At 46.2% G+C, this 20,732-nt stretch overlaps 4 protein-coding genes across 4 annotated transcripts; 2 read left to right on the forward strand and 2 right to left on the reverse strand.

Moving 5' to 3' along the window:
* Positions 1 to 675: 675 nt before the first annotated feature.
* On the forward strand, positions 676 to 1,531 carry PADG_02833 (ADP-ribosylation factor; the record flags this gene model as incomplete). The annotated part of the gene is made up of 4 exons (XM_010760316.1): positions 676 to 823; positions 980 to 1,224; positions 1,301 to 1,366; positions 1,439 to 1,531. The coding sequence occupies 4 exons, from the start codon at positions 676 to 678 to the stop codon at positions 1,529 to 1,531; spliced, it is 552 nt and encodes a 183-aa protein (XP_010758618.1).
* A 1,977-nt stretch (positions 1,532 to 3,508) lies between these two features.
* Positions 3,509 to 4,417, reverse strand: PADG_02834 (uncharacterized protein; the record flags this gene model as incomplete). Its single annotated transcript, XM_010759854.1, has 1 exon — positions 3,509 to 4,417. One exon carries the CDS (start codon positions 4,415 to 4,417, stop codon positions 3,509 to 3,511), a length of 909 nt encoding a protein of 302 aa, XP_010758156.1.
* A 4,081-nt stretch (positions 4,418 to 8,498) lies between these two features.
* PADG_02835 (uncharacterized protein) lies at positions 8,499 to 10,919 on the forward strand (the record flags this gene model as incomplete). The annotated part of the gene is made up of 1 exon (XM_010759855.1): positions 8,499 to 10,919. One exon carries the CDS (start codon positions 8,499 to 8,501, stop codon positions 10,917 to 10,919), a length of 2,421 nt encoding a protein of 806 aa, XP_010758157.1.
* A 629-nt stretch (positions 10,920 to 11,548) lies between these two features.
* Positions 11,549 to 19,259, reverse strand: PADG_02836 (uncharacterized protein; the record flags this gene model as incomplete). Its single annotated transcript, XM_010759856.1, has 2 exons — positions 11,549 to 11,654; positions 11,845 to 19,259. The coding sequence occupies 2 exons, from the start codon at positions 19,257 to 19,259 to the stop codon at positions 11,549 to 11,551; spliced, it is 7,521 nt and encodes a 2,506-aa protein (XP_010758158.1).
* Positions 19,260 to 20,732: the final 1,473 nt, after the last annotated feature.

Raw genomic sequence — 20,732 nt, forward strand, 5'->3', positions numbered from 1 at the left:
TTTAGGCAGACGGAATGGATGGTATAAAACATGCAACATAACTAATCACCTGTGACTAGCTATAGCATTCAAATCACATATCGCTTTATATCTCTGATATCTCCAGATCCATATCCCCAGACATATATTCCGTTCCTAAATCGTTATTGAAATCGTTTCGGTTGTTCGTTGGGGCGATTGGGCTCAGGTCACGTTATCTGGCTGACAAAGGCTACGCTACGCTTACCGCCGAATTCCTCAATCTGGACGGTGCTGCCAAAAATTCGCACCTCTCATCCAGCTCGCTGCTCTCCGTAACCTCGTCCCCATCGACTGCTGGCTTGTTCCATCTCCATCTCGTTCGCCTATTCGCTCTTCGACCTGTTCATAGTCTCCAGTGAGTCTCAATTCCCCAACCCCTTCCATCCCCACCTTTTCCGCTCTTAGTTACCTAGGACAACCGTGGCTCTCTTCCCTCCGCCGCACAACTTTTGCATCCACCTTTTACCCCAGCACTATCCTCAGACGTGCTGCCTCCCGAGATGCTTGATACGCCCAAAGCCCGCTATCTAACCACAGTGCATACTGCGTTCGGTTTGCTAGAACTCAGCTAACTCGCTTTTCTGGTTCCTTGACTGTAGTCCTCTCTCTACCCTTCTGTTTTGCCCTGTTAGATACTCCCCCAACACCGCCAACATGGGTATGACATTTTCGAAACTATTTGATAGAATATGGGGGAAAAAGGAAATGAGAATTCTCATGGTTGGCCTCGATGCTGCCGGAAAGACCACAATCCTGTACAAGTTGAAACTTGGCGAAATCGTCACAACAATCCCTACCATCGGTGAGTTCGATCCTATCCCGTGCCCAACTTCAAACGGTCCCCTAAGGAAAAGCAAAAAGAATGAAATAAAATAAAAAGGACTTCAAAATCACGTTTAGGGAGAATATCGAATGGTGGAATTTCCAGTTTTTGTTTTGTTAATATTTGCCTATGCAGGATTTAACGTCGAGACTGTCGAATATAAGAACATCCAATTTACCGTGTGGGACGTGGGTGGACAGGACAAGATCAGACCCCTGTGGAGGCACTACTTCCAAAATACCCAAGGTATCATTTTCGTGGTTGACAGCAACGATCGTGACCGTGTCGTCGAGGCTCGAGAGGAGTTGCAACGAATGCTCAACGAGGATGAACTCCGTGATGCCCTACTCCTGGTCTTCGCCAACAAGCAAGATCTTCCGGTATGTCTCATTCATTCAACAGTGGGATTTTAAGACTTCTTATGAACATATGCTGATATATCGATTGTGTTTGTAGAACGCGATGAGCCCTGCTGAAATCACCCAACAGCTCGGCCTGCAGAGCTTGACACGACGCGCTTGGGTAAGTCAATCCCCATCTCAAAAATCTATGGTTATAATGATTGTCTGCTAATGCCTCTTGTTTCCCTTTCAGTATATTCAATCCACCTGTGCTACAACTGGTGACGGTCTTTATGAAGGTCTTGAGTGGTTGGCAAATGCGCTAAAGAAGGCGGGTCATGAGTAAACGCTTAAATGAATTGATGTGGAAATAAACCAAACTCCCCCTCTTTTATCCTCTTCCCCCACCATTCTCCCGCTTCCCTAACCTCTCCAATATACCTGGGAAATTATGCGTTGCGTGTGCTGTGTGCCGTATCCGGAGTGCATGCAGAAGATATATTTTATGGGCTTGTGGACATGTTCTGATAGGTACTAACGAAGGACAAAAAAAATTTCCTTATTCCTTCCGTGCTGGTGTCATTATTTCTATCTCTCTCTCTTCCCGCTCATGTCACTACGCACGCGTACATTATTTTGCAAATCTTTTGTGTGTGATGCTGTTCTTGTTTTAAAGGTTCCTTTTCCCATTTTTATCTACACTTTATATTTTCTATCCCGTTGCCCGTTTTATCGTGTCGTATTCTATCCTATTCTACGCCTTTTTCCGTTGTTTATTGAAGCCCTGCATTTAATTCCGTTAATACACTTGTTTTGCTCTTCTCTATTTTGTCCGTCAAAGTAAAATGGTGAAGTTTCGCCTGCATGTCCAGTGCGGTTAAACAAACCTCGAGTGAATCCAAGAGCAGTTGCTCGTCTTGGATTTACCTTACCCCGATGTGTTCGGGGGACGTGAACAATCTTTGCGCCTCGTATTTCTAAACCGCATAGTTACATTTCAACTGTCATTTGCATCCCTGCTTTGTCCTCCAGGGGGTTAAAAATAAATAGTGAATTAATAGTTCTACGACATGCACCAAACTAACTTCTAACCGCCAACCCGCCCGTTGGAGCCCGTAAAAGAAACATAAGAGGCTCTCAATGACATCCCTCTTGTTTTCTCCCCGCGCCTGCTTGCTTGTTTACTCTTTCCTGGCTCTTTTCACATTAAGAAAACAAGGAACGCTTTGAAAATTTTAAGATTACTGCGTGGCGCGTGAGCATGTATAGGAAGCCGGAATTCAGATTAGATAATAAAAGGGACTCGAATAATGGAAAGATTTACTACACGAGGGACTGCCAGATCTTCGGTTGTTAGTATGATCCATTTATAGGGGTGCAGCTTAGGGGGTTGGGTGCAGAGCGGAGGGTGAATACAGGTAGGGCGGAAGGCGGAGAGGGAAGAGCGGAGAGCAGGTAGTTCATGTGCCGCATGGGAAGGGAACTTGGGCTACGGGATATATACCTGGTTATATGTACACACACCATCTTTGCCGCACACGTTCAGCTGACTTAACCCCCTTTTATTTACTCATCGTGTTTGCTTGAAAGCTCCGTGGTATTGGGCTGGGCGTCTGTCTCAAGAACATCATAACTAATTGCAAACTTTCAATTTCAATTTTTTTTCTTTCAGTTCTGCTTATGTACATGGAGCCGCTTCACTGCATATATAGGTTAGCTTGCCTCTCATTCAGTACAGGAGATCAATCATCTCACCAGTTAACCAAGAGGCAAGAGAGTACTTCCTGTGGTTCCAGGTAGATCTCCTGAAAACATGAATCAACTGACCTCTAAGTCCTCTGAATAAATATACTAACAAAACTTGCAAAATTAACAAGAGCTGGGGAAAATTGTATCTTTACGCACACGATAACAAGGGAATAAACATTAAAAGTGAAAAAGCAGATGTGAGTTGAAAAAGAAATATAAATTGCGTAATAGCGAAACCGCTTCTCTCTACCTTCGTCTGATTAAGAAAGTCACTACTTTGGCTGGCTGCCCAGGGTGTATGTTTTTACCAATGAGAAGACGGCTAGCAATACATAGCAAGGGGGAAACAAGGACTAACACTTAGCACTTGATACTCTTGCCATGTAGCAATGATGTTGAGAACAGTGGCAACTGGCAGTTGTTCCCTATATTACAGTAATCAGCCGGTAGAAGAATTGAGACGTACTGTTGCCGCCAAACAAAAAGAAGGTCCATCATTTGCTGTCTATATACTCTAAACAGTGAAGCTTTACCTTGTCTTCAGCTAGTAAAACAGGAGCTTTTGAGAGCTTGTTTAAGTTCCCCCCATGGGAAGTGCAGGCATGTCGAACGTCGTGATTCTTGAAGTCTGACTGGCATTTAGTTCAGAGGAACAGGAGGAGGACCGTACCTGGTCTTTTCTGACACCTTCACTTTTCGCATCACCACCCTGCCCCTGAGACGTTGGTGCCATGCCGTCTGAGGTGGATTTGCGCAAATCAATCCCGCTTATCCACCATGACGCAGCATAAATGATATGAGTAACGGAACGCACTTCCTCCATTGTACGGGGGGAATAGATCATGACAAAGGTGGGAGGGACGAATCGAAACCACCACCACCAGCTCTCTCTGGCAAGGGGATGGCGCTCACCCCAACCCTTTTCGATGATGGTTTTGACGTCTGCCGGGTGGAGAGTGAGATGCATGCTTCCGTCGAAAGCGTGAGAGTGGCAGATCTCTCCGTTGCATGTCAGGTGACTTTGACATCGGGGCAGAGAAAACAGGCCCGTGTTGTGCTTTTCGAAACGGGAAGTCCCCAAGAACAAACTATCCGGATGCCGGAGTGATAATTCTTTGATCGTTGCCGTCAATGCAGTGTAGATAGCTTTCGAGCCCCTATCAGTCATCTGACGCTGTGGAGCAATTCCGACGATCTCTGGGCGATTGCCGATTCGTCTGGGAAGGTTTTTTAGGATCCCGCTCTGTGGATGGATGTAAGATGGAAGGGAGGGAGGATTTAGAGGATTACGCAAGGTAAAGATCCGCAAGACGCATATGCGAAGGTAGCCAGCGGGCGTAGAGGGAGTTCCGCCAGGACCAAGTGCCAGGAAGTCATGATATCCTTTATGGACTTTTTTGGCGAAGTTGACTAGCCATAATGCCACAAGAGTAAACAGGGCCAGTGACAAGGTAGAAGATGCAAGAGGCTCTTTCCAGGACATTGCAATAGAATGCAACTGTGTCTTCATGAGTCACTGAATATGATATAGAGCAATACAGAGCAATGCAGAGGTCTTGACATACCATTCTGTGATGAACAGTCACGGATGTATGAAAAATGCCTTCCACACTCCACAGTTTAAACACACCCACAATTTACCAGGAAACAAGAAGGCAGAAAAAAGACAATCCGGAGCAAAAAACGAGTGTCTGAAGTATAACAACAAAAATGTTGGGAGGCTTGAGAAATCTATAGGAAGAGAAAGAGAGAGAGAGAGAGACTCATTAATAACTGCTAGGAGCCAGCTTTCCAGAGAAGAACTCAAGGAGAGCAACACAGGGAGCGGTATAGGATGAAAGGATTCCTAGGGCAAGCTATTTATCGTCCTCTACAAGTTATTTTTCGAGTTCTCAAGTGACTGCAGCGATATTCGCAGTGCGAACCTGACCCAAAGCCAATGGCTACGGCAGCAGCCATGCACCCCGGCTGGACGAACCAGCTCACAGCAGAAGCGACTTCCACCCGCCGCAGGACAGACAGTTCAGCTGGGTTGATATCCGCTCGAGAAGTTGGGACAAAACAAGTTCAATCATACACAGCCTCTGGATATCAGCCAGCTAAGGTTTTTTTTTTTTAAAAAAAAACCCTTCACGTAGCTGATCATGGAGAAAATAAACATGCGGGTGCGGTGAAGAGCATGTGTTGATGTCCCATGGAGTTAAAGAGTATTATTGTTGTTGTGCTTCGTCAGACTTGCATCACCTGCCAAGGGAGAAAGCTTTGGCACTTCGAATTGGTAACTGTCTGGTGAACTCGCTCATTAACTAATAGCTGGTTATAGTTTGGCTGCGCCACGGGGGAGGGTTTGGGTCTCTTTATTTGATGTTGGACACCCAATTTGGCCTTCAGGAGGCCCTAGGCTCGAGTTATTATAGACAGTTACATAACCCACTTCGCCCACTTGGACGAATACGCGGGATGTTCAGGCCGACATTGGATCATATGGTCGTTGGATGACCCTTGCACCACGAGATTGGCATTGAAGAGAAGCTGCATCAAAGGGGCCACCCTTGAGCAGTCTGTTCCTTCAACCGCCATCGTTCTTCTTTTGTGTTGGCGAAGTACGGGTATTCGAAGGATGGTTGTAAACATATTGGGATTTGGGCCAGCCCTGTGCTCTGTCGAAGACCCCCACTTTGGATCTATAACTATAACTATAACTAGTTGACTAGTTTTATGGAATGTAAAGCTGACTTTTTGAGAGATATTTAGTTGTCGAATGACAGACTACCATCCAAGACCCTGCCATCCGTTACATCCTGCTGCTACACACTAGAGGTCTCCTTTTGACAAGAGTTATTTAATGCTAAAGAATATAAGGTTTTCTGCGCCTTTTCTCATTCAAACAGGAATATGGCCCTAATTCAGGATCTGAACAGAGTCTGGACCATTCTAGGTTTTCCCCCATGTCCTCTTCTCAAGGCTGTTGTCCATTGGACTTTACCTGAGAAGTTTCCAGTACCACCAATCTCTTCCAATAGTTAGTTAAACCTCCAAAGACTTTACTAGCCGCAGTAGGCGACGAAAACATAAGAGCCTGACCTATTATGGTGCACAAAGAGATTCAAACCCAAACTCTGCTAGTTAGTTTACTTCACTGGTTAGTTAAGGTTCTCACGGGAATCTCATGCTATCTTTATGAAAACTCAAATGCAGTCAGACTATTGAGCGAATCTGCTCTGTAGAAATAACACAAACATGTTCACAGAATAGCCCGAGGTCAGCTGTAATGAGCAATCAAAAAGCTGTAGTTAGAAATGGAGATTTCAAGCATCTAATATACTCCATTCTTGTGATAAACAGCGTGTGAATAAATAAAAGACTGTATATCAGAGTGTGAACCATCCGTAAATCAATGTTTAGATAGAAGATAGCATACCAAGCAGGGAAAGGAGAACACAGGCCTTTCGTTCTTCGATTCTTTTGACCATAGACGACGTGAAAAAGTACGTTCAAAAATGATAAAATTGAAAGGATGTAACGAATGAGGCCGTAGCCGGGAAGCGTCAATTGTTATTACTGCGTATTGAGTTCAGAGGATCCATCCCAACATTTACAAACTCTAGGTAGAATTATATGGTTGAGTGGATCGTGTGTAGCTATATCGTTCTCTGTTCATCAGCAGAGATGGAGAGGGGTATAAAAGCCAGTCTCGCAGAATCTCACAAGACTTATTTCGAGAACAGCAACATTCAATTCAATTCATAGAAGGCATCTCCCCCCATAGTGCATTTATCAAATACTGGTTCAATCACATAGATTTAGAGGGCTCCCGCGTTCCCCTGATGTCATGGGTTTCGGAACCTAGAAGCAGAAAAAAAGAATCCGCACTCCATAGTTACCTCCTCCCAAAATGAAGTGCACTTGGCTGCTAAATTGGGTTAATTATTCCCCACGCACCTCACCTCTGCTGCTGCGGTTGCCCGCATGGCATTCGCTCGATCTTGTTGGTGGGTAGCTAAATAGCTGATATTCCACATGCGCAAGCTGGTTCAGGCGTTGGGTTTGGCAGCTGACTCCACCAGCAACTAACTAGTTGGATCCATCGCAGCACGGTTCACGATCTTATTGATCCACGTTCCCGTAACTAACTAGACCGGCAGACCTGACGTGAGCAGGCGGGTTTCCGACAAGTCTATTAATTTCAATATTCTCCACGAATTTGCAGATTATCTCACCAGAGAGTTATGACAGTTGGGGAGTTTGAGAGGTAGGAATAATGGCAGTGAGGGAGGAGCCGTCAAAAGGTTTGACAGTCTTGCTGCATTCAGAGACCCCACCAAAACAAGGTGGTATCGACATTTGACTTCATCGATGATGCAGTTCTCGAACATGCATGGGCTACAGCACATGCGGGGTGCTCTCCACTCCAGCCTACAGCGCTTTATGTCGAGTTGCAACTTGCCTTTTTCCAACCCAATATTTGGGATACTCGTACAGCCTGACCGTCTGAATGCCAGGGGAGCTTGACCATGCTGCAGAGCTAACTAGTCACCTGCTGATCAAGAACGCGATACCGGAATTTTTTCATCTGTGCCGAGAGGGTCAACATCTTTACATTCGGCATCGATCGACCCTTGGAAATCGGGCAATAAGATGCATGAAACCACACAAAATTATCATTTTCTCGATTGCCTTTTGGAATCTCCAGGGGGTGTGGTGCTTTGGGGAAATCTTTCCGCTTCTTTTTGTATTATATCTGATTAACCTGTCCCATAACCGCGGTTCCTTCGAAATATGAGAAAGGGAACTTGGCCAGGCCGGCCTCTTTACAATGGTATATTGCCCCGGAAAAGACTAAGGGGTTGGAGGATCAGCGGCAACCGATTCATTCACTGGATCTATCAATAGTAAGAAACCAACGTCGGATCTCCATTGTTATATGAAGGCATTCGCGCATTGAATTCGAGGTTGGATACGCCTCTGGAACGCTCTCATGGCAAGTATGCGGGGCCATCTGCAATACCACCGAACTGTTGACGCTGGCGGTTTGGTTAACTAAGGGCTTCAAAATATTGCATCCTAATTATGTTTCCAAGAGCGTTGGAACCCGGACATCCTTAGTCAGCCCGTCCAGTTGCTATGGGGATTAAACCGGGACTACTAGTACACTTTGGGACTAGCGAACTCGAAGGCTTCCTTGCGGATGCTCTGTGGGTCATGTTTTTTCCTTTTTGACGACGATAATTTTATAGAGCCCCTTTCGTCTCCTTGATTTTTCGCTGATTGGCCTACTGCGGAAATAAAATAAGCCGTTTGCTATCTGTGTTTATATATGGATGGCAGCGATCTTTTGCTGGGTTAGTGATTGGTATCCTTCATTGCCCGTTGTCGAATGTACAATGACGTCCGGTTAACTACCACACACAGCATTCCATACAACGGCCCGGTTTGATAGTGGATACCGCGATTCGGACACTTCAGTTTGACAGCTGCCTTATCCCTCCATCCTTTATTCCACCCCACCCCCCATCCCCCGTGTCAGCGTTAATGTCCTGGTTTGCATCATTATCGAGAAGGAAATGACACGCCACCACGCCTCTTCTCATTTTCGCGATGACGTTACCCAATGTCTCAAGTTAGAAACAGACGCAGAGAAACAGTATTATTCCTGCCCATCCCGACGCACTTCTTTCGACCATGATGAAGACTCCGCGGTCTACATAGATTCTCCTTACGACGCAACTGCTTCCGTGGAACCCATACTAGGCTGCCGCAACTTGCCAGTGAAACGGAAACGGAGATTTCACCTCTACAGAGTGCCACATTCTGTTATGCGACGGATATGTTGGGCTGTATTCATGGGATTGCTTCTGTTTGTCGCATTTCTATTCCGGCTTAGCATTGCTGGCTCCTCGTTCAGCGCTAGCGCTGTGCGACTAAACCCGCCAAACGAGAAGCCCACATCAGCTCAGTGGGAAAATTTCCCATTCCTTACCCGGTTTTACGGAGGGATAAAGACACTGGTTCCAAGGCAAGATAATGTCCCTGAGTACCCAATTGATGGGATGGTCGAAAAGATTATGGATTTGCCAACAGGTGACGGAAAGGGGGGGGAGTCGGGAAAGAAAGCTGAGGCGATGAGGAGTACGGTTTTCAACCCCTATCCGGATTACAAATCCAAAAACTATATTGAAAAGTATGGAGTGAAGAGTGATTGCTTTCTGGATGCTGAGAAGAAAGTGACGATCCCACCGGTACGACATTTCCCAGGTATACCCAAAGGATTTCCAAATGCTGCGATGGGATCAAATAAGCTCTTGGGCATAAATGACGATGTGTGTTTCGATAGATTTGGACGGCTTGGTCCGTACGGTCTTGGCTATGGCATTGCCTCAGGTGGGAGTGGGGCTGGCCTGGAGGGCGACAGATCAGGGGTAGCTGAGGTATGGGAAGATGTCCCGCCTGTTGATTTCCGAGCCATCAAATGGGCGGAAGCACAAGACCGCTGTGTAGCTGCAAACAGCCATCGATTTTCTAAGCTTGAACATCCAAGGGTTGATCGGATTGCTGCTGTGACACTGGGTACTCTGGATGCAAGGTACGAAGAAGAGGGGCCCGTAACTACACCGCCTAAGGACAATGAAGACGCTGTGGCCGCCAACGCTACATTGAAACTTCCACGAACGGCTGTTATCATTCGAACCTGGAGTGAATACAAATACAACAAGGAAGAAATCATATATTTGCGTTCTTTAATTACAGAGTTATCCTTGACATCTGGAGGGGAATACACACTTCATTTCTTGATACAAGTGAAAGATGACAACCTGCAAATTTGGTCGGACGATGAGACCTACCGTCGTGTTCTTAGAGATTCTCTACCGAACGAATTCCGCGGAATGGGCACACTGTGGTCAGAAAGACAGATGGGCCTGATATATGGTGGTCTTGAAGAGACCTTCGCTCGAGACCTCCCTGTCCATGGAGTTTACAGGAGCACTTTTATGCCCGTCCAATACTTTTCCTATCGACATCCTGAATATGACTTCATCTGGAACTGGGAAATGGATATCCGATACACTGGACACTGGTATCACTTCTTCCAAAAGGTTAGTGAGTGGGCGAGAGAACAACCACGCAAGGGTCTTTGGGAGCGCAACTCGCGATTCTACCTTCCATCCGTGCACGGGTCCTGGGAAGATTTCCGCCAAATGACCCGCGTGCAAACTGAGATTGGAACCGACAGTGCCAATAATATGTGGGCCAGGCCCGCTAAAAGTCACCCTAAAATCCGCCCAGAAGCGATCAAAGCAGACAAGCCAATCTGGGGCCCCGAACGACCCCATGAGCAGGACATTTTCGAAGTCGACGGTGAAGGTATCCCCCCAACAACCTACGAGAAAGACAACTACGTGTGGGGCGTTGGTGAAGATGCCGACTTAATCGTCTTCAACCCTCTCTATGATCCAGTAGGAACCACTTGGCTTCTCCGCGACGATGTAACTGGGTACAACAAAGAGGACGGAGGGCCTCCCCGCCGCGCAGCAATTGTCGCTGCCTCGCGATTATCACGCAAGCTTCTAACCACAATGCACCTCGAGACAAGTATGAAACGCCACACGATGTTTTCAGAGATGTGGCCCGCCACAACTGCGCTCCACCACGGCCTCAAAGCCGTCTTTGCTCCCCACTCTGTATACATCGATCGTCGCTGGCCGATCAAGCATCTTGAATCAACGTTTAATGCCGGCCGCAATGGCGCAACTGGGGCATCCAGGATATCTGTATTCGGCGACCGGGAGCATAATTTTAGAGGTACGACGTGGTTCTATTCTGCGATCCATTCAGCAAATCTTTGGCGCCGGTGGCTTGGATATAGGGTTGATGGCGGTGGTGGGGAAGAGTATGAGCTGGCGACCGAGGGGCGGATGTGTTTGCCTCCTATTTTGCTTCATCCCATCAAGGATATTGAGATGATTGTTGAGAGTGTGGATCGTTGAGACTGTTCTGGTGTTTGCGAATGGGTCTTCCTTTTCCTTTTTATGGGGAGTTTCTGTTTTATTTTATCTTGTCTAACTGGCATTCATTTTGTCTGTAAAAAGTTTTGTTTTTTCTGCTCTCCTCGTTTGTTTGGTCATTTTCTTTTGTTCCCTCATGAGCGGCGTTATGTTTTCTTTCTTTTGTTGTCTCTTTACTCTTAGTAATAGGTGGTGCGTCGACATCGACTCGACTCCTTTATTTACCGGTGGCGGTCTCTGCAGCGTTTTTGTATTTTGATTATGTACCTGACACGCCATCCCCTTCCATTATAATTTAGTAGACATGATGAGAACAATGAATGATGGAGTAAGACCCAAGCAAAATTCCTTTCTGCCTCATGTGATATTTTGAAATTCGTATTTACCCTTTTCTCTCCGTGTACCTCGCATCCCCCCTGTGGAATGGCAAAGTTCCTTCGTATCGTTCCATGGCATATGTTAATATCCTTTCCTCTAGAATTGATGTTCTAGGACCTTCTTCAACTATTTCACGACTGATTTTCTGTAAAGATATTGTATCGACTTGGGTTGTATGCTAATTTATGTCATTCCGCGTCTGATTTTTGATGTAACCATCTAACTATGTGCAGTTATCCACAAGCCATATATTCCTTTTCATCATAATCCGCAAAGTCCAGAATAGTATCAATCGAAATTACAGTTGAATTTTCGGAAAGGATGGATCGTTTTAAATTTCTAATTCTAGGGTTAGATACACCTTTTAACTCCCTGACTCCAGGGAACAAAAATCAGAACAAAAAACAGAAATCCAAAAAGAGAAATCAAAAAAGACATCACGTACTAACGTCAGTTCATCTCCTATTTGTTTCGTTTACATTAATCACACAAGTGTTTGCCTAGGTAATCCCCTTCCAAATCAACATACAGATCTCCGACGCTGCTCTCCTCTGTGCATCTCAAAATAAAACTGAAAATCGATGTAAATGTATCTGCAGCTCTTTCAACCGCAGCTTCATCAATCGTTCTTGGATCGTACTGGAATTTCGTTTTGTAACCTGTCGGGGACTTGAATACCTCGCACATGAGCGCGTAGTTGAAAAACATCCTGTTCTGGCTCACGCCCATGACGATCCAACGCATGTGTGCATCAAGTGCTTTGGGTGGGGGATCGAACGGTTGGAAGCAGAACATGGTCTTAGCACCACTTCTGTTCCGATCAATATCAAGAGCATTGTAGATCTCTGCAAGGCCAACCATCCCATTCTCAGTGGTCTCCCAGAGGAGTGTCTGCGTATCGTGAAGGAGAGTCCTAAGAGATTTTTCCCTTTGGAACTGAGTTCGGAAAGGGAGGAAATTAGCGCAGTTGCCATTGATCCGTTGCGGATTGTCAAGGTTCACGTTGCGACCGGTTAGGAGGTTGTCATACGTGACATCATGGCTGTTACTTAGAAACGCTAGAAGTAAACCCCAAACTGTCTGAAATACAATGGGTATGGTGATTCCGGTACGGTGTGCGAAGTCGTTGACCTCGACTCCAAAATCCCTGGTGAGCATTCCTCCAACTTTTGGTTCTAAGGATTGGCTAAGATAATCAAATTTGTTTCCTTGGAGTAGATTCACCCAGAACTTGAGCATTTTGTCGGAGTCACTTGCGGAATGATATTTTATAAGCTCGGTGAACTCTGTGGGCTGTGGTGGTTCCTCATTCCTAGCTATAGCGACGAACTGATCGTCGAATATACGAAGCAGGGTGCCATCATACATGGCATGATCTATTTTTATATAGAGATCAAGCGTAGCATCTTGCGTTGACTTCAAAATTCGGTATTGGATAAAAGGTTTACCCACTGCGAATCGACCATTCCACAGGAGGTCGATAATTTTGTCTCGTTCTTCGGCGCTGTGGTAATATATTGTTTCCAAGTCCAGAACGGCTTCTTTCAAAACCACTTGCACCCATTTTGGAGGCTCCTTATGCTTCAGGCTCTTGACAAACATGGAACGCAAAATCGTATTTCTGGCGGTTAGGTTTTCAACAAGTTCCACCCATCGCTCAACATCAAAGTCAGATGGGACCTTTCGAACCGTCTGGAGTTGCCAGAACTGGTGATCAGTGTGGCCTTGCGTAAGAAATTCAATCTGGCCCGGTACGCAGGGATAGATCGCCTCGATGTCGGTTTCGCGAACGCCTGATTTATTCAAAGCATTGTAGATATCGTCTTCGACTGTGAATAAATCAAGAGACGTCGATTGAACTGCCTTGGTCGTTTTCAAAGGTTTGATTATCCGAGCTTGCTCCTTAATGGAAGGAAATGCCAAAATATCAGCAACGGACAACTCATACCCGAGCTTGCGGCACTCGCTGACAAGGTTGATAGCGGCAATGGAGTCGCCACCAAGTGAATAAAAACTAGACGTAGTCCTGACAGGGTCATTACAATTGAATATGGAACTCCATGCATGTTGTAACACTTCTTCTTCGCTGGTTTCAGGAACCGGAAAATCTAACGCGCTATTGATAGTGATAGAGAGAGGATCTTGGTAGCTTGCGACCAAGGAATCCTCCATTGATTCGATGAACTTCAACACCTCCTTCCGGTTAGTTTTCCCCGACGGCAGAAGAGGAAGACGTGCAACAGGAAACCAAATCGCTGGGAGCATGTAACGTGCAAGAGAAGTGAGACTTGATTGCAACTCCTGGAAGGGATATGCGTCTGACGGGGGCAAGAAGAGGGCGGTATTAGCTTCATTATCATTATCACTAGAGAAGGCCGAGTGGAGTTGACCAACAGCGACGAGCTGCGTCTTGTCGCGCACTTTAGCGGCGAGAACCACACAAGATTTCAACATTCCAGTTTTCAGGATGGCGTTTTCAATTTCTCCAAGCTCAATACGGTAGCCATTGACTTTCACCTGGTTATCTCTCCGGCCAAACAACTCAAATCGTCCGTCAGGCAGCTGGCGAGCTGCGTCACCCGTACGATATATTGTCGTCCCATCGTTTCCAACAAAAAAGGCCGCACGTGTGGCATTAGGGTTATCTAAATAACCCCGGGCTACCTGGAGTCCACCAATGCATAACTCACCTATTTCCTCCCGGGGCAGGGGGGTTTGAGAGTCAAACTCGAAGACTGACAAAACCACGGTGGGTAGCGCAGAGCCAATATTGTTTAGGCTGCTGGTTGGTCCGATGACTGCGGTTGTCACCATGACAGTTCCTTCTGTGGGTCCATAATTATTATAGACCGGAATGCGAGTCGCCCAAGTCTCCAAAATCTCTGGTACAAGAGGCTCTCCTCCAACGATTAGCACCTTTAAACCTGGTACATCTGATGGCTTGAGAAGTTGCTTGACGATAGTAGGCGTCAAGTTAAGATGGGTGACATCGAGGGCATTAACAAATCCAGCAAGATTCGAGAACAATTTGGATTGACTGACAACGCAAAGAGTTCCACCAGCGCCAAGTACTGTGAAAAGATCGAAGTACGACCCGTCGAAGATATAGTTGAGGGCCCATAGTGATCTCCAAGAATCGTCTGCTTGAGTAGCTTCAACCATCCCTCTAGTAGCGTGGAAGACATTGCCGTGAGTAACGAGGACCCCTTTTGGCTCACCAGTACTCCCAGACGTGAAGAGCACATAAGCAAGGTTCTCAGGAGACATTGTTGGATCGATGACATTTCCGGCATCAAAATGGGAAATATCCAGCTGGTCAAGCACAAATAGAACACAGTCAAAAAGGCTCACAGAACTAGAGCTGGCAAGATCACTGAGGACCATTTTTGCTCCAACCTTCTTCACGATGAAATTGGTCCTCGCTGGCGGACTTGTCGGATCTAAGGCGCAAAACGCGGCGCCAGCTTTGAATATTGCCAGTATAGCGACCACCATATTGATTGACTTATCCAAACAGATAGGGACTACATCTTCTGGACGGATTCCCTTGGATAGAAGGAAGTTGGCCAATTGATTCGCCCGCTCATTTAACTGTGTGTAGGATAGAGTATTGCCGTGCTCGTCCTCTACAGCAGTCCTATCTCCGGAATGAGCCACTCGGCGTTCGAACATGGAATGTGCAAATTGAGATGCGGGAACATTCTGTTGAGGTTCAGGTGTAGTAGTTTGAGAAGCGGAATCCAGTATTGAGGATAAATTTAGATCGCCAACAAGCGTCTGTGCATCAAAGAAAAATGCATCGAGAACGGAGGAAAATCCGGAAAGGATGTTTTGCGCAAATACCGGGTTCAGAGTTGATGCTAAGGAAATGCTGCTAAGGTCAGGGTCCCGTGCCTCAATTTTGATATACTCAGTCAAGTCAGGTTGCTTCTCAGCAATAAATGTGAAGGTATCATCGGCATCCGAAGAAGGGGGCTTCACCAAGAAGTTGACAGAAGTGTCAAAGAAGCTGGAAGGGCGATCCGCGGCCAGTAAGATGTTTCGCAGTCCATAGTGAGCATGATCTGATATAATCTGTAACTGGTGGTGAATATCTTTGGCAATTTTATTGATTGTCGAGGACATTGAAATTTGAATACGGAGTGGGACCTGCATAACGGTCGGCCCTGGCATGAGCAGAACATTTTGTATTGGCACATCTCGACCGAAGAGGGTAATACCAAAGATTACTTCGGCATTTCCAAGGATGTGAGAAAGGACAAGCGCCCACGACGCATATAACATCGAGCCGACTGACACACCAAGGGCTCTGCTAGCTGAATGAATTGGAGTTGATAAGTCCAATGTGGTAGTAGTATTTGACCCTTGCATATGTCCCAGCTTTGAAGGCCTGGAATCTTTGAGGTAGTTGCGCCAGAACTCTCGACTTGTATTTTTGTTCTGCTGAGCAAGGTGTCGAACAAACTGATTGTAATGAGGGCGATTAGCTAGCGGGCGTGTACGGATCAAATTGGACAAGTCATCAAATATAAAGCGACTAGACCAGAAATCAAACAGAGCATGATGCATGGTGAACACCAACTCCCCAGTAGCAAGAACAGTGATTTTGAAGAAATGCGATCCCATGGCGATTGGGAGTGGTTTTTGCTCCAGGTACTCAGTCAGAGTAAGGTCCAATTCCTGCCAATAGAGGTTTGCCCCATTTGGAACGATTTGAATGTAGGTCTTTCCATATGGAGCAAAAGTACTCCGAAGGAACGTGTCGCTCTCCATAAGGGTTTGTAGAGCGACCTTTAATTCTCCAACATTGGCATTTTTAAGCCTGACGACCCTGTCATAGATGTAATTGGTGCCACCAAGCATGACATCAGCAATCAAGGGCTCCTGGGATGCAGTAACGGGCCATGCGTCTTCGATACCTTTGCCAATGGTGTAGTTTTTGGGAAGAAGTGAGAACGGGTTCACATGTGTCGAAGGTATTTGCATCGGCTTGCAAGTGCTCGCTACATCAAAAAGATTTCTTTGAATTATAATATCGTGAGCTTTTACATCGATAAGTTCCTGCCTCGCATGAGATGCAGCGATGATGGCAGAGAGCGAGGATCCACCAAGATTCAAAAACGAATCCTCCAAATTGATTCTTATCTCCGGCAGGCGTAGAACGTCCGCCCATATACGCCTTAGAGAGCTTTCAACTCGGGTGAGGGGACGTTGGTCTGTGTCCTGGACCTGGGAAATCGAGTGTATGAGTAGTTCTTGTGGTGGAATCGCCTCTACGAGGCGAGAAAGTAGAGGAACATCGATTTTGCCGTTGACGTTCAAAGGCAGTTCGGTTTGCTTCCACCAGTATGCAGGAACCATGTACGACGGCACACGGTCTCGAAGGAGACTCAGCAAATCTAGAACTAGAGATGACCATTCTATTTTCCCTTTTGGCACAACAACTGCGACGAGCGATTTATTGTCTCCCATGGTTGCGGACACGGTCCACGCATCAAAAACGTCAGGGTGTCCTTGAATAAAGCAATTGACTTCTCCTGGTTCAACACGCTGGCCGTTAATCTTAACTTGAAAGTCTATGCGACCAATCATTTCAATGCTACCGTCAGAGTGAGTTACCACCATATCACCAGTACGATACAGGCGACCGGGACCAAATGGATTTCGCATGAAAGACTCCCGCGTTTTCTCTGGCCTGTTAAGGTAGGATCTTGCAAGTTGATGTCCACCAAGACACAACTCTCCCGGTTCAAGAATCGCGGCCAGCCGCGTAGTTCCTGGGACAAGGACATAGGAACGGGTGGAGTCGATGGGACGACCAATGTTCTGAGGATTTTGTTTAGGATGCATGGTATGTCGCCAGTTGATTTGCGTCACCTCACTCAAACCATACGCATTCAAAAGCTCAAGCTTGTTCATCCAGACCGGTAGCAGAGCTGGATTGATCAACTCGCCTGCAACAGTCATCCGACGCAGAGTAGGAACGCAGGTTGGGCCAATCAAAGTTGCAGTTGACGGTGTGACATCTATTACACTCACAGCCATTGAATTTATCATTTCGGTTATCCGGACTGTCAGATTTTCTTTCCTGGCCAGACACAGACATCCTCCTTGCTTTAACGTGGAGAAAATTGAGCGTTGTGCGGCAGAGAAAATTGGATTGTGGAAAAGAAGTTGTCGAAGATTTGGAAGAGTTGGAAAAGCCGTCAAGCCTGTGTAGGCTGATCTATGCTCTAACAGAACGCCCTTCGGTTTCCCCGTTGAACCGGAGGTATAAATGACATAACAAATGTCAGTCGCCTCTTGTGTCACGCTCAAGTTGGAATCATCCAAGTTGGGAGCCTTGTCCATTAGATCCCCAATCAGATAGGGATATGCAAAATTAGCTGCCAAGCCCTCATCAGTGATAACAATTCGTGCCTGAACGTCAGAGACAATAAAAGAATTACGTTCGACTGGGCTTTCGGGGTCCAGAATGACATAAGCGGCGCCCGTCTTTAGGATAGCCAGAAGAGAGATAATGAGCGCAGGGGAGCGATCCATGCACACAGGTACGTAGTCACCTCGTCCACAACCAAGTTGGCGAGCAACTTGATTAGATAGTTTGTTAACTTCCTCATAACTAAGGGACATCTGGCCCTCAAAGTTGATGCAGTCATTAAGCGGGTTCAGTTCGACTTGGCGCTCAAAGAGTGCATGGATAAGACCCGTAGCAGGTGCACTGACGGGTTCACTGCACTGTAATAGGAATTCCTTTTCCGCGATGGGCATGATTTCAACATCTGAGAGAGGGATGGTACAATCTTGCAAAGCTTCCTTTATGACAGCCATAAAATGAAGGAAGATAACTTGCAAATTGTGATGTTCTGATGTGTCTGAGTAGTATTGCATATCAACCAATTGTCGCTGGAGATCGATGTTTATTTTTAATGGGAATAGAATAATATCATCTCCCTCCTTATCGATATCTAGTCCTTCGGATACAAGGACATGAACTTGTGGTAGGACAGGAAGAATTTGGCCTTTGATCCTATTGTATCCTACGAATGCATTTCTCGAAGCCTCTTGGTTCATTTTGGCAACCTGTCGAATCCAGCTCAGCAGCGGTAAATCGTCCTCGATGACTAGCTTCAGGGGGTAGCATAACTCCGCACGCCCAACAACTGAGTCGTAGCCAGGAGCACTGGTGTCTCGGCCGTTCACAGCAAAAACCACTGTGCCATCAATAGCAGCAGTATGCCGATACTGCACGAGGGACCATACAGCATAAACGAGGTCCTGAAGCGATAGGGAATGACATTCCAAAAAGGGATAGATATCTTTTACCAATAGCTCGGGTATATTCGACGTGAAAGTGCTCCTCTTGCCAGAGGTGTTCGTTGGGAATCCATATGACAGCGAGGTGACCGTCCCATTCATCAAATTTCGCCAGTAGGATAAAGCACTCTGATGATCTCGTTTGCTGATGTGCTCAGCGTAATATTTGAACTGGTAGTGAGGTTCACAGGCAAAACCATGAAAAAAAAGATCGAAATCCCGACTAATAAGGGCAAGGGATGGACGGTCCACCAATACACGAAAGATGCGTAGTTGAAAAGTAACGCCCATTTCGGTGAAAATGATAGTGAACTCCGCAGTTTTCATCGGAGCAGAATTATATGTAGCAAATTCTTGGCCATTTTGGATGCGAATCGGCGCTGCTCTCCTGAACACAACCAGATAAGGTTCTTCATCGGTCCTGCCAGGCTTTATCGAAGTCCGCAAGACAGGATTGTGACTTGCAACAGCTTGCCAGGTATACACAAGTCGGTCGATGCTCGGACATAGCTGGCGCGAATCCCACCGGAGTGTATAAGTTGGGTGCTCCCCCGAAGAAGTTCGAGAACAGTACCTAAGCTGCTGCTCGGAACACTGCATCTCCTCGTGGACCTCAGAGATGGCCATGTCGAAACCCCCTATCACGATCGGCTTCTCGGCTTCTGTTTTTCTTGCTGGCGAGGCATAGATTTTCCGAAGAAGGGAACGAAGTGGTAAAGCAAACAATAGAGAAAATATTAATAATCCAAAAGCTGACAAATTGCTAAACATCTGATCTGGAAGACGTTTCTATAAAGCTTCTTTTGCTCATGGCTTGGTTATTTGCAAAAGAGTGTCGTTTCCCCAGGGAGATTTATACCATGTCAAATGGCAGTTCATAATATTTGAACACGATTTACACACCCCGCTGCTGCGCCGAAAGTGCTGTTCCTGTCTTTGCTCGTATTCAATTTTGCCACTTTTCTTGGAATGACCCAACGGGATAATTCCATGCAGACGCGGCTGCCTGGGATAGGACACAGTTCCGAAACACATACATCCCGTAGCTCAAAGGACCAGTTAACAAGGCAAGAAGTAGTGAGTGCAACGAATTCGCAGCAGACCAGGTGGTTCCATGCGTGAGCAGAGGATGCCGCAGCCCTGGGGAGAAGATGGTTGGCGCCGATCATTTTGGCGCACCGTATAAACCAACCAATGATTTATTGGCAACCTTGTTTCTTCAGGAAGTCTAGAAAATTGTCCAGGTTAACTCGTATCACATCGATAACAGCCACGTTGCTGTCATGCACATGGCCGAGAGTTTCAAGGAGAGGAAGTTTGACTGGAGCCATATTTAGATATTTTCCAGCCACTATGAATGGGCTGAGGCTTGTATGGAAGCGAATCTTGAAAATGCACAATCAAGCATGGACTAGGCCCTTGCAAGTGTACACAATGAGGTTCCACTCTATTACACTTGATACGGGCCAGCTCTATTTTTTTAAGAAGGGCTGGCATATGCGAGGTTGAACCAAGGCCATCATTGCTGAAAGTTCACAGCGCCGTGTTGAATATTGCAAATGCCGAAAAGGGGAAAGAAAGGAACTCTCAGCAGAGAAGTCAATTGCGGTCCCAATGGTTGTCCAAAACTAGAACGGGGTATGCCACATACAATAAAGCAACGAAATGTCTCTCGAAATACCTGTTTGTTTGGCTACATAATTCTATCCCCACACCTGAGGATTGAAGTCAGTCAAGGGGAATATTCACGGCGTTTCGCCCCGAGGAAAGCCGATCCTGGTTAGGGAGTTTTAGGGATTCAAAACACGTCCAATAAGACATTTCATGATAAAGCAGCTGAACTCCAATGCCTATCAGATTAGCCACTGAAAATCTCCAGTATACATATCGATCGTAGACGTTTTTGTCAATTTGCTTCATTCTCATTCCTTGGCTGGGTTCCGTTGAGTCCTCCAGTTTCCAGCATCGATCCTTGAGGAGGTTGGAAATCACGTGGATGGAGAAATGCACTAATCTATGTGAGGTTAGAACCTCCTCCGGTTTCACCACATCATCATCATCATCATCATCATCATCATCATCATCATCATCATCATCATC

This window comes from Paracoccidioides brasiliensis (genome assembly GCF_000150735.1).
Source record: "Paracoccidioides brasiliensis Pb18 unplaced genomic scaffold supercont2.3, whole genome shotgun sequence".
In the NCBI taxonomy this organism is placed as follows: Eukaryota; Fungi; Ascomycota; class Eurotiomycetes; order Onygenales; family Ajellomycetaceae; genus Paracoccidioides; species Paracoccidioides brasiliensis.